The sequence below is a fragment of the Phacochoerus africanus genome, chromosome X (assembly GCF_016906955.1).
Source record: "Phacochoerus africanus isolate WHEZ1 chromosome X, ROS_Pafr_v1, whole genome shotgun sequence".
Taxonomy (NCBI): domain Eukaryota; kingdom Metazoa; phylum Chordata; class Mammalia; order Artiodactyla; family Suidae; genus Phacochoerus; species Phacochoerus africanus.
In genome coordinates this window covers 68705468-68719194 of record NC_062560.1, presented here as the reverse complement: position 1 = coordinate 68719194, position 13727 = coordinate 68705468, and the positions used below count along the sequence as shown (strand labels likewise).

Genomic DNA, 13727 nt, shown 5'->3' with positions numbered 1-13727 from the left:
AATGTCACTTCTATGAAACCTTCCCCAAACTCCTTAGCAATAATTTATGATTATTTCACCTAGATGCCTACTGCATTCACACCAATCATATACAATTCGCCATAGTATATCATAATTATCTGTAGACATATTTGTCATATAATTATTTGTATACATGTCCCTCACTAGGTTATAAACACTTTGAAGGTAACTATGTTGTATTCTCTGTATTTGCCTTACCATAAACATCAAGTCAATGTTTGACAATATTTACTGAATGAATAAATGAAAGAATGACCCTACTTTTCATTGAAGGAGAGTCATCATTCATGGAAAGACTATCCTTCCTTTCATACTCCCTTTAATATGTACTGAAATCAATTACTTAACTTGGGTTTTACTAACTGGCTTAAAGAAAAATGTCTTACCTAATATTTTCTACAACCTGAAATATACAATGCTTAAAACAAGATATTTTATCCATGGGAAAAGACAGTTTGGGAAGAAAATGGAATTTCATAGTGATTCAGACAATAATGCCTGTAATGGTCTCTAGTGAAAACAAAGACAATAACAGAGGTTCTCAAAATTAGAGAAGGAGCTGAAGTTTGAAGAATCTATTTAACGTAAAATTAGCTTCTAAGAGCAAACTATAAAGTGATAGAGTAGGGGACATACTTTTTGATTAAACCAGCCTGTGTGGAGAAGAAATATGGTAAAAGGCAAAGATATATTCAAAGACCATAGGTTAAAGACATTTTGTTAAATAGGCAACTTAATTTTTTAATTTTTTTCTTTACATGGTCTCCCTGGGAATACTGCCACTTGAAAAATAATTTGTGAGGAAAAGAATTTGTATATATATATGACTGGGTCACTATGCTGTACAGCAAAATTGGCACAACACTGTAGATCAATGACGCTTTAATAAAAATAAGTTAAATTAAAAAAATTATTTGTTGTTGGCAGAGGAAAAGTTCCAAATTCAGCCAGAAATTTAGTGGCCAGTTTTGAGACTCAACTGTTCTTAGCTAATTTGAATGGGTGACTCTCGCATAAAAGACAACAGATACTGCCAAGAAGATTACTATGAACTCCAATGCTTTCTGTCCGTGTAGAACTGTGTGTGACAACTTGTATAATGGAGTCTTTAAAATTGCTAACCACTAATTTGTGAATGGGTTAATGAGAAATTTGCTGCTTTAGGCAGCTTGATAGGGAAGCTGCCCTGCCTACCTCCTATCCATATACTTTATGTATTTGATTATGCATATATGTCTGCCCTACTAGGGATTAAGTGCATGCAGAGCAGAGACATTTCCTTTTAACTATGTTGCACTGCCTATGGCTTAATCTGAGTACTTAGTAAAGGTGGAAATCTTACTGATTAAAAAACTTAGCCACAATAAAATGGCCTATAAAGAGGGAAAAAAAGGAGTCATACCTTTGAACCAGGTGGGGCCTTCAAGCCTAAAAAGGCATACACTGCATTATTTTCTCTGGCTTCAAAGAAGGCATCATAGTCCTTGGTAAAAAGAAGGTAAAAAAAATTAACAATATGCAACCAAAAAAGGAAAAAAATGGGGACATTAATTCAAAATGACCTGACTGGTCCATATCCTTGGAGGCAGACATGCTAACTAAATTCAATAATGCTAAGATGCAAGGCTTATTGGATCCCAATTAATGTAGGTTAAAAGATATGCTGTTCTGTGAGGCATAAATTACAAAATGGCTTATTTCGTATCACTTAGAACTTAAATCTGCCTCAGGACATTCAGCTTACTCCACAGCCAAAAGAAGCCAACTATTTGCCAGTAAGAAGTTGCTTATTTTTGGTAGGAGGTAAGTTCCAGTTTACCATTATTTCTCTTCCATTATTTATTAAGGTATTGTGATAAATTCATTTGAGTAATTATATATATATAAAGGTATTATGTCTTCAGAATCTATGGTAGACCAGCTACTAGATAGATATGTCCATGGCCATAAGAGTAGTAAATCTGTTTTGTGTTTGGAGGAAGGGTATGAGATTTTCATGAAATATGACTGGAAGAGCAAACAATCCACTAAAAGATTTCAATCCAGAGATTCAATAAAAGCCTCACATGACTTAATTTGTTTGGGCTTCCCACTGTCATCCTCTAAACTACCACACATGCTGCAAAACAAACAGAAATGACTAAATTTGACTATGACATGTAATCAAGAGCAAACCTACTTAGAAAACGCAGCCATTTTCTACACCTGGTCATTGATGATTTAAAACACACAGAGATAGGAGTTCTCACTGTGGCTCGGTGGGTTACAAACCCTACCAGTATCCATGAGGATGTGGGTTCTATTCCTGGCCTTGCTTACTGGGTTAATGATCCAGTGTTGCCATGATCTGTGCTGTAGTTTGCAGATGTGGCTCAGATCCTACATTGCTATGGCTGTGGCATAGACTGGCAGCTGCAGCTCCAATTGGACCCCTGGCTTGGAAACTTCCATATGCCACAGATGCAGCGCTAAAAGAAAAAGAAATTTAAAAAAAAAAACCACACAGAGGTAAGGCTGGCATTTTGGCTGATTTACTAGAAGTAAAAGGAACTCATAATTTGCTGGCTTCTCTAGAGATTCCCTTACCAACAGATCAATTACAAGGTTATTTTCTAGCACATATAATTCCTGATATTTGAAGGATCTGGAGGTATAAAATTTAGGGCCTTGCAAGCTATTGATGACCCTAAATATGAACCTCATCCCAGAATTTCTATCTTATTTAGAGACTCTTTTAACACAGTCAGTATTGTTTAGAACCACTAAGGTCTCCTCAAAGCATCTTTTTATGTACCCTACATGTTGACAAAGGAATAAATCATAAACAACATGCATTTATGAGCAGCCTCCTATACTCTTTGAATTTACCACTCAGAAGTGAAACTAACTGGATCTTGATACAAAGTCCATGCTTTGACACATTATCTATAAGCTGTTCGGATAAACAAATAATATATATCATATCTACACTCAATCCCTTGGAAGTAATCTCAAAATGCTGGTTAAAAGAACCCAAGAGTTATATGATAGATATTTCCTAATATCATCAAATCAATAAAAAGAGCCTATGTCAGTCATTAAATTCATGTGACAGAAAGAAGATCTTCAAATATATTGAAACCTGATTATAAAATACTATGTAAGGTAATCTAGTTATCTCTGTTTCAGGTATTTAGGACTAAAGGTACATTATCTATTGGCCTTGAACTTAGAAAACACAAATGCATTCCTAACTCAGTGAAAAGAACACCAGTTTCTCAATTAACCCAGATTAACTAATTTATTGTGCAAATATGAATTAAGCACTACTGGATGGCAATCACTGTTACTCTTGCTAAGAATGCAAGAGTAACAGACTGGGACACCATCTGCTTTTTCTATAGGAATTCTCTTGAGGAAAAATAAAGATACTTACATCTCTGGGATTCCAATAACATTAATCCAGAACAAATTCTACTATATATTGTTATTATAGCAATTATTTCATGGGAATATGCTTTAGTTCTTCATATACATAGCATAAGCTTTCTCAAAACAAAGATTACCCTTAAACACTTTTGTATCTTCTATAGCAAAGCTTCATCTATGTTGGCAGGGTAATTATTTCAGTCACATCTTAATCTAGAAATAAGAACCTAAGATATAGCTCAGTAATTCTCAAAAGGAGGTAATTTTCCCCCAGGGACACTTGGCATAGTCTGGAAACACTTCTGTTTTTTTCACAGCTGGGAGGTGCTACTAGCACATAAGGATATAAGCCAGGGATACTGCTAAACATCTTACTATGCACAGGGCAGCCCCCACAAACCCAAAATGTCAGTAGTGCCAAGGTTGGGAAACATTGAGATAGTTTAAAGAAGGGAAATTAATATGAAGAATGACTTACAAAGCATTATAGAGCTGAAAGTAAGATAGGAGGTGGTGAGGCAACCCAGAGACTAGCAATAGCCGGAAGCTGCTACCACAGCTATTACTGAAGGGAAAAGTGGAGAAGGTGGTATTACAGAGCTAGTACCACAAAGGAGATGTAACCACTGTCATGGACATTCCAGAAACAAGAAGGAGAAGGATACCTTGGCTTATCTTCTCCTCCTTCCCTTCACTCTTCCAACCGTGCCTCCTATTATCAGCCAAACCTAATTGGCAGCCATTGGCAGTGGACACTGAGAAATGTTATTTCCTTAGGTCAGCCCCCCAAAATACAGAATTAAGGAAGAAGAAAACAAGGATGGGATTTTTCAGTAAACATGAAAATGAATAACACAGTGGCTTAATAAAAAGAGTAAGATCTTCAGAATAAGACAGGTCTAGGTTTAAATCCTACCTGCATCACTTACTAGTAATGTGATTTAGGAAGTCAGATAAGGTCTTCTAGGCCACAATTTCTTCATCTATAAAATAGGAATAATAATACCTACCTCATGGTATTAGTATAAGAATTGACTAATATAGTACACATAAAGCATATAGCACAAAGCTGACACATAATATGCCTTCTGTGAATGATTGCTATATATGTTTCTCCCTAAGAGTCTGCATAGGGATGAATCTTAATTCTTCTTATTATTAAACTCCTAACTCAGTGTCTGGCACACAGCAAACACTAAATAGAAATTGGATTCCTTTTCCATTAACAAATATTTGTTTGGTTTGAGTTTCACCTCTTGCCCCTTCTTTTACATCTTCCCATTTCTCAGTGATACTTGCCTTTTTCCCATAACATACTCCATTCCCTTGCAGTGTGGCTTCCAAGGGATAAATAAACCAGGAAAATGTGGCTTCTCAAACATTACCATTATAATTCAAAACGTTTTTTTAAAAGCCAAATTGAAATTCTGCTTCAAAAAGGGCAAGTTAAGATAACATATGCTGGCTTAGATCGGATTGCATAACCTCTGAGGCCTCTTCCAGCCCCTGAGAGTTAAAAATTTGCAGAAATTTCAAATATAGAGGCAATGAGGTTTCAATATTTAAATGAATGTCCTAATTGCCATTTCCTTATTTGCAGAGTGTGTTTTTACACATTTGCCCCATTTGCAGCAACAGAAGAAATCTTTAGGACGCTCCCCAGGACTGACAAATTCAGTTCAGAGAAAATATTTTATGCTAATAGGCTTCTAAATTTTGCCATACCCCCTCCTAGATGCTATGAATTGGTATATAAAAGGATATCCAGGAGAATGTGGATCAAGATGGCGGAGGAGTAAGAGGTCATGCTCACCTTCTCCCACAAACACATCAAAAAATACATCTACATGTAAAATGACTCACACAGAACATCTACTGAATGCTGGCAGAAGAACTTAAACCTCCAAAAAGGGCAAGAAACTCTTGACATAACTGGCTAGAACAAAAGAAAAAGAGAGAGAGAGAGAGAAAAGGAATCAGGATGGGACTAGCATGCCTGAGAGGGAGCTGTGAAGGAGAAAAGGAACCCACACCCTGGGAAGTCACCCAATGACCAGGAGATCAGCCAAAATGGAGGGACCTCAAAGTCACTGAGAAAAGTACCGCAGCTGGACTGAGGAGGGCAAAGTATAGTGAGGGCCTCACAGATCATCTGCACCACCATCTGGGACACCACAGCCTGACACACTCGGGCAGGGGCTGGGCCCTGAGACTCAGGCTCCTGAGGTCAGTTCCAGGGAGAGTACATGGTTGGCTGTGTGGGGACAGCCTAAGGGGCTAAGGAGTGCTGTGCCATGGGCAGGGAAGCAATGTGCTATGGGCTGGGAGTGGAATGCCATGGCAGAGGGAACCTGGGAGAAGGTCTGGGCAGGCAGGAGAGGCAAGGGACCACTGTTGGGGAGGGTGAGAGGAGGAGGGGCGGACCACCAAAGGAATCTCCCTGTGCACCCTCAGGCTCTCTCAGGGCAGGGTGCCTCTGGTGAAGGCTACAGGTGGTGAGAAGCCACTAGCTCAGGCCATGGGAGTCCAGACACTTCTGGTGCAGGCTAGGGGTGACTGGGAACCTCTTGTTTGTGCTAAGGGCAGCAGGGGGCTAAGTTTGATGGGGTGACTGTTGCATGATATATAGGCAGCAGGTACAGACCAAGGTGGTCATCTTGGAGGCCAGAGGGAGGCATGGCCTGCCACCACTGGGGGCCTGTGAGTGGGCTCCACCTGTGTCCCCAGTCAGCTCAACGGTTTACAAAAAAAAAAAGAGGGCACTGCAATCAAACACCACACATTATTGCTCTCACTCCCTTGGGAACTACACACTGGCTCTATAGCTGCCACTGCCAAAAACTCTGGGCAGCACCCAGATGCTTGATCACTGTCCCTTCCCAAGACCCTACAACTAGGAGCAGCTGGTACAGCACCTCTTGTGTGGGCAAATTGGGACAGGGTGCTTTTTGCAAGGTCTGGAGCAAACCACCACAGTTATCTCTGACTCCAGAGGTGGGCATGGCCCACCACCGCTACGGATTCCTGAACAAGAACAGGTGGCAGGAGCAAACCACCACAGTTATCTCTGACTCCAGAGGTGGGCATGGCCCACCACCACTACGGATTCCTGAACAAGAACAGGTGGCAGGAGCAAACCACCACAGTTACCTCTGACTCCAGAGGTGGGTGTGGCCCACCACCACTAGGTATCCCTGAACAAGAACAACTTGCAGCCCCAACCACCTCAGAGGGCACAACAAAGGAGGACATTATGACAAAACACCACATGTCGCTCTTGCTCCCCTGGGAGCATACTCGGCCCTGATGCTGCCATTGCCAAACACTCTGGGCAGTGCCCAGATGCTTAATCACTGTCCCTTCCCAGGAACCTACAACTAGGAGCAGATGGTGTAACACCTCCTGTGTGGACTAAGTGAGATGGGGTGCTTCTTGCATGGTCTGCAGGTGGAGGGGTAAACCACCATAGTTACTACTGACTACAGAGATGGCCATGGCCCACTACCAATAGGGGTCCCTGAACAGGCACCGCATATAGCTCCAAGCACCTCAGAGGAGGGCACTGCAATTGAACACTACCTGTTGTTGATTTCACTCCCCTGGAAACTAACACAACCTGCTGCTGCCGTTGCCAAATGCTCTGGGCACCTCATAAATCTGCCTAGGCTCATTATCACTTCCCAGGGCTCTGCAACTAGAGTATCCAGCAGCACCTTCCTGCAGGTCCTTGTTGCCATTAAGAGCCCAGCAACCAGGCACTGACTACTAGCCCTACCCATTGCCTACTTCTCCCTGAAAACACGCTCAGCACCCTGGGAATAACAGCCTGCTCATACCAAAGAGAGATACAGCAAATATTCAAAACTCCAATGCCAGAAATAAATAGTAACACCCCACAAAATACAAAGGGGTTCTCTTGCATAGAAGTACTCCTCCAAGACTATAGTTTGGCTTCCTTAAACTCACAGAAAAAGAAAAATATCAGCAAGACGAAGAAGCTCAGGAATCATTCCCAGTGAAAAGAACAGGAAAATTCACCTGAAGAAGCAAACAAAATGGAACTCTGCGGTCTGACAGACACTGAGTTCAAAAGGGAGGTATTGAAAATACTGAAGAAATTAAGGCAGAATATCAGTGAATTAAGAGTGTATATAAACAGTAATGCAGATTCCTTCAGAAAAGAAATAGAAACTACAAGAAAGAACAGAGAAAAACTAGAAAATTAATTTGCAGAGATGAAAACTGAGCTAAAGGCACTAAAGACCAGAATGAATAATGCAGAGGAATGAATTAGTGACTTGGAATATAGAATAATGGAAATCACCCAATCAGGACAGCAGACAGAAAACCAAATGAAAGAACCCTAAAACAATATTAGAGATCAATGGGATAATATAAAGTGGGTCAATCTAAACATAATAGGAATTCCAGAAAGAGAAGAAAAAGAAAAGGGGATTGAAAATATATTTGAAGAAATTGTGGCTGAAAACTTTCCAAATCTAAAGGAAACCGATATCAAGATACAGGAATCACAGAGGGCCCCAAACAAGTTGAACTCAAATAGGACCACACCAAGACATATTATAATAAAAATGGCAAAATTAAAGACAAAGAGAGGATTCTAAAGGTAGCAAGAGAAAAGCAAAGTGTTAATTATAAGGGAACCCCCAGAAGGCTATCAGCTGATTTCTCTACAGAAATACTACAGGCCTGGAGTTCCCGTCACAGCACAGGGGAAATGAATCCAACTAGGAACCATGAGGTTGCAGGTTTGATCCTTTGCCTCGCTCAGTTGGTTAAGGATCCAGCATTGCTGTGATCTGTGCTGTAGGTCCCAGATGATTCTTGGATCTGTCATTCCTATGGCTATAGTGTAGGCCAGCAGCAACAGCTCCAATTCGACCCCTATCCTGGGAACTTCCATATGCTGCAGATGCAGCCCTAAAAAGACAAAAGAAAAAAAAAACTTTAAAAATTAAAAAAAAAAGAAACACTACAGGCCAGAAGGGAGTGGCATGATACATTTAAAGTGCTGAAAGGAAAAAATTTGCAACCTAGAATACTCTATCCAGCTAGACTATCATTTAAAATAGAAGGAAAAATAAAGAATTTCTCCAACAAACAAAAGCTAAAAGTGTACGGAAATACTAAACCCATTATAAAAGAAAAACTGAAAGGGCTTCTTTAAATAAAAAAAGACGTAAGAAGAAATAGATGGAAGAAACCACAATTGGAGAGCAATCACTTGAATTAGCCATCATAGAGATCTAAAAGAGGAAAAGAAAAAAACTACTGTGAAAGCGAGGATTAAACACAAGGAACAGCAAAAGGATACACATTTGAAAACCTAGAAGAAATGGATAACTTTCTAGAGACTTACAGCCTGCCAAAACTGAATCAAGAATAAATAGATCAACTGAATAGACCAATCACTAGAAATGAAATTGAATATGTTATAACAAAGACACTCTCTACAAACAAAAGTCCAGGACCAGTTGGCTTCAAAAGTGAATTGTTCTAAACATACAAAGAGGAATATATAACCATTCTTCTTAAACTTTTCCAAAAGGTTGAAGAAGAAGGAACACTCCCAATGACATTCTATGAAGCCACCATCACCCTAATACAAAAACAAAGATACCACCAAAAAATAAAACTATATGCCAATATCTTTGATGATCATGGACGCAAAAATTCTCAACAAAAGTTTAGCCAACAAAATTCAACAATATAGAAAAAAGATTATATACCATGACCAAGTGGGATTCATCCCAGGTTCACAAGGATGGTTTAATATATGCAAATTAATCAACATTTTACACCACATTAACAAAAGAAAAGTAAAAAACTACATGATAATCTCAATATATACAGAAAAACCGTATGAAAAATATAACATCCATTCAAGATATAAAGTCTTAACCAAAGTGAGTATAGGGGGAACATACCTTAACATAATAAAAGCCATTTACAACAAACAGCAAGTATAATATTCAATGGAATCAAGCTAAAAGCCTTCCCGCTAAAATCTGGAACAAGACAAGGATGCCCACTCTCACCAGTTTTACTCAACATAGTATTGGAAGTCCTACCCACAGCAATCAGACAAACAAATGAAATAAAAGGTATCAAAATAGGAAGAGAAGAGGTAAAACTGACACTGTTTGCCGATGACATGATACTATATATAAAAAACACTAAGAACTCAACCCCAAAACTACTTAAACTAATCAAAAAATTCAGCAAAGTAGCAGGATATAAGATTAACATTCAGAAATCAGGCACATTCTGTATACTAAAAATGAAATATTAGAAAAGGATTACAAAAATACAATACCTTTTAAAATTGCACCTCAAAAAATCAAATACCTCGGAATACACCCGACCAAGGAGGTAAAACACTTATATGCTGAGAACTATAAAACTATAATCAAAGAAATTAAAGAACAGGTAAAGAAATGGAAAGATATTCCATGTTCATGGATTGGAAAAATTAATATTGTAAAAATGGCCATACTACCCAAAGCAATCTACAGATTCAATGCCATCCCTATCAAATCACCCATGGCATTTTTCACAGAACTAACAATCCAAAAATTTATATGGAACCACAAAGGTCCCAGAATTTCCAAAGCAATCCTGAGGAACAAAAACCAAGCAGGAGGAACAGCTCTCCCAGACTTCAGGCAATATTACAAAGCCACAGTATTCAAGATGGTGTGGTATTGTTACCGAAAGAGACATACAGACCAACGGAACAGAAGAGAGAACTGGGTCACCATGCTGTACAGCAGAAAAAAAAATGTATTTGGGAAATAACAACTGATTACAATTTTTAAAAATGTTTCTTAAAAGGAATAGAGAACCCAAAATAAACCCAGACACCTATAGTCAATTAATCTTTGACAAAGGAGGCAAGAGTAAAATGGAAAAATGACAGTCTTTTCAGCAAGTGCACTGGGAAAACTGGACAGCCACATGTAAATCAAAGAAACTGGAACACCCTCACACCATGCACTAAAGTAAACTTAAAAGGGCTTAAAGACTTTGATGTAAGACAAGACACCATCAAACTCATAGAAGAGAACAAACATTCCCTGACATCAACCTTACAAACGTTTTCTCCCAAGGCAACAGAAATAAAAGCAAAAATAAACCAATGGGACCTAAACAAACTGACAAGCATTTGCACAGCAAAGGAAATCATAAAAAAACAAAAAGGCAACCTATGGAATGGGAGAAATAGTTTCAAATGATGCAACTCACAACGGCTTAATCTCTAAAATATACAAACCACTTATACAACTCAAAAGCGAAAAAGCCTACCACCCAATGGAAAAATGGGCAAAGACTTGAATAGACATTTCTCTGAAGAACATATACAGATGGCCAACAGGCACAGGAAAAATGCTCAACATCCCTGATTATTAGAGAAATGCAAATCAAAACTACCATGAGATAACACCTCACACCAGTCAGAATGGCCATCATTAATAAATCCACAAATAACAAATGCTGGAGGGGCTGTGGAGAAAAGGAAACCCTCTTGCACTGCTGGTGGGAATGTAAATTGGTACAACCACTATGAAAAACAGTATGGAGGTATCTCAGAAAATTATATACAGAATTGCCATATGACCCAGAAATCCCACTCTTGGGCATATATCCAGACAAAACTCTCCTTGAAAAAGACACACGTACCCTCACGTTCATTGTAGCACTATTCACAATAGCCAAGACATGGAAACAACCTAAATGTCCATCAACAGATGTCTGGATTAAGAAAATGTGGTATATATACACAACAGAATACTACTCAGCCATAAAAAAGAACAAAATAATGCCATTTGCAACAACATGGATGGAACCAGAGACTCTCATACTAAGTGAAGTAAGTCAGAAAGACAAATACCACATTATATCACCTACATCTGGAATCTAATATATGGCACAAATGAAACTTTCCACAGAAAATAAAATCATGGACATGGAGAACAGACTTGTGGTTGCCAAGCAGGAGGAGGTCAGAGTGGGATGGATTGGGAAGCTGGGGTTAATAAATGCAAGCAAATGCCTTTGGAATGGATAAGCAATGAGATCTTGCTGGTCTGTACTTAAACATGCACAAGTAATTTTTTTCTTTTTTTTCTTAACTTTTTTTAAAATTATTTTATTTTTTTTCTCACTGTACAGCATGGGGATCAAGTGATCCTTACATGTATACATTTTTCCCCCAACCTTTGTTCCGTTGCAATATGAGTACCTAAGACATAGTTCTCAATGCTACTCTGCAGGATCGCCTTGTAAATCTATTCTAAGTTGTGTCCGAAAACCCCAAGCTCCCAATCCCTCCCACTCCCACCCTCTCCCATTGGGCAGCCACAAGTCTATTCTCCAAGCCCATGATTTTCTTTTCTGTGGAAAGGTTCATTTGTGCTGGATATTAGATTCCAGTTATAAGTGATATCATATGTATTTGTCTTTGTCTTTCTGGCTCATTTCACTCAGTATGAGAGTCTCTAGTTCCATCCATGTTGTTGCAAATGGCATTATGTCATTCTTTTTTACAGATGACTAGTATTCCACTGTGTATATATACCACCTCTTCTGAATCCAATCATCTGTTGATGGACATTTTGGTTGTTTGCACGTCCTGGCTATTGTGAATAGTGCTGCAATGAACATGTGGGTGCATGGGTCTATTTTAAGTAGAGTTTTGTCCGGATATATGCCCAAGAGTGGGATTGCAGGGTCATGTGGAAGTTCTATGAACAGATTTCTAAGGTATCTCAACCGGTTCTCCATAGTGGCTGTACCAGTTTACATTCCCACCAGCAGTGTAGGAGGGTTCCCTTTTCTCCAGAACCCCTCCAGCACTTGTTATTTGTGGACTTCTTAATGATGGCCATTCTGACTGGTGTGAGGTGGTATCTCGTGGGAGTTTTGATTTGCATTTCTCTAATAATCAGGGACATTGAGCATTTTTTGGCTTGTTGGCCATCTGTATCTCTTCTTTGGAGAAATGTCTATTCAGGTCTTTTGCCCATTTTTCCATTGATTGATTGGCTTTTTTGCTGTTGGGTTGTATAAGTTGTTTATATATTCTAGAGATTAAGCCCTTGTCCATTGCATCATTTGAAACTATATTCTTCCATTCTGTAAGTTATCTTTTTGTTTTCTTTTTGGTTTCCTTTGCTGTGCAAAATCTCGTCAGTTTGATTAGGTACCATGGGTTTATTTTTGCTCTTATTTTTATTGCTTTGGGAGGCTGACCTGAGAAAATATTCATGAGGTTGATGTCTGAGAGTGTTTTGCCTATGTTTTCTTCTATGAGTTTGATGGTGTCTTGTCTTAAATATTTAAGTCTTTCAGCCATTTGGAGTTTATTTTGGTGCATGGTGTGAGGGTGTGTTCTAATTTCATTGCTTTGCATGCAGTGGTCCAGGTTTCCCAGCAATCCTTCTGAATAGACTTTCTTGTTCCCATTTGATGTTCTTGCCTCCCTTGTCAAAGATTAATGGACCATAGGTGTCAGGGTTTATTTCTGGGTTCTATATTCTGTTCCATTGGTCTGTCTGTCTGTTTTGATACCAGTACCACACTGTTTTGATGACTGTGGCTTTGTAGTATTTCTTGAAGTCTGGGAGAGTTATGCCTCCTGCTTGGTTTTTGTTTCTCAGGATTGCTTTGGCAATTCTGGGTCTTTTGTGGTTCCATATAAATTTTTTGGATTGTTTGTTCTAGTTCTGTGAAAAATGTCCTGGGTAATTTGATAGGGATTGCACTGAATCTGTAGATTGCTTTGGGGAGTATGGCCATTTTTACAATATTGATTTTTCCAATCCAGGAACATGGCATATCTTTCCATTTCTTTACATCTTCTTTGATTTCTTTGATCAAAGTTTTATAGTTCTCGGCATATAGGTCCTTTACCTCCTTGGTCAGGTGTATTCCGAGCTATTTGATTTTTTGAGGTGCAATTTTAAAAGGTATTGTATTTTTTTGTATTCCTTTTCTAATATTTCATTGCTGGTATACAGAAATGCAACTGACTTCTGAATGTTAATCTTATATCCTGCTACTTTGCTGAATTTATTAATCAGTTCAAGTAGTTTTGGGGTTGAGTCCTTAGGATTTTCTATGTATCATATCATGTCGTCTGTATACAGTGACAGTTTTATCTCTTCTCTTCCTATATGGATACCTTTTATTTCTTTTGTTTGTCTAATTGTTGTGGCTAGGACTTCCAAAACTATGTTGAAGAGCAGTGGTGAGAGTGGGCATCCCTGTCTTGTTCC

General features: G+C 38.8%; 1 protein-coding gene across 1 annotated transcript in view; it reads right to left on the bottom strand.

Moving 5' to 3' along the window:
- The window catches only part of SH3BGRL (SH3 domain binding glutamate rich protein like), a 94326-nt gene that overhangs the window by 7213 nt on the left and 73386 nt on the right, over positions 1-13727 (bottom strand). The window contains exon 3 of the mRNA XM_047765305.1: positions 1424-1504. Within this exon, the coding sequence (XP_047621261.1) occupies positions 1424-1504 (81 nt within the window). The remainder of the gene's footprint in view (positions 1-1423; positions 1505-13727) is intronic.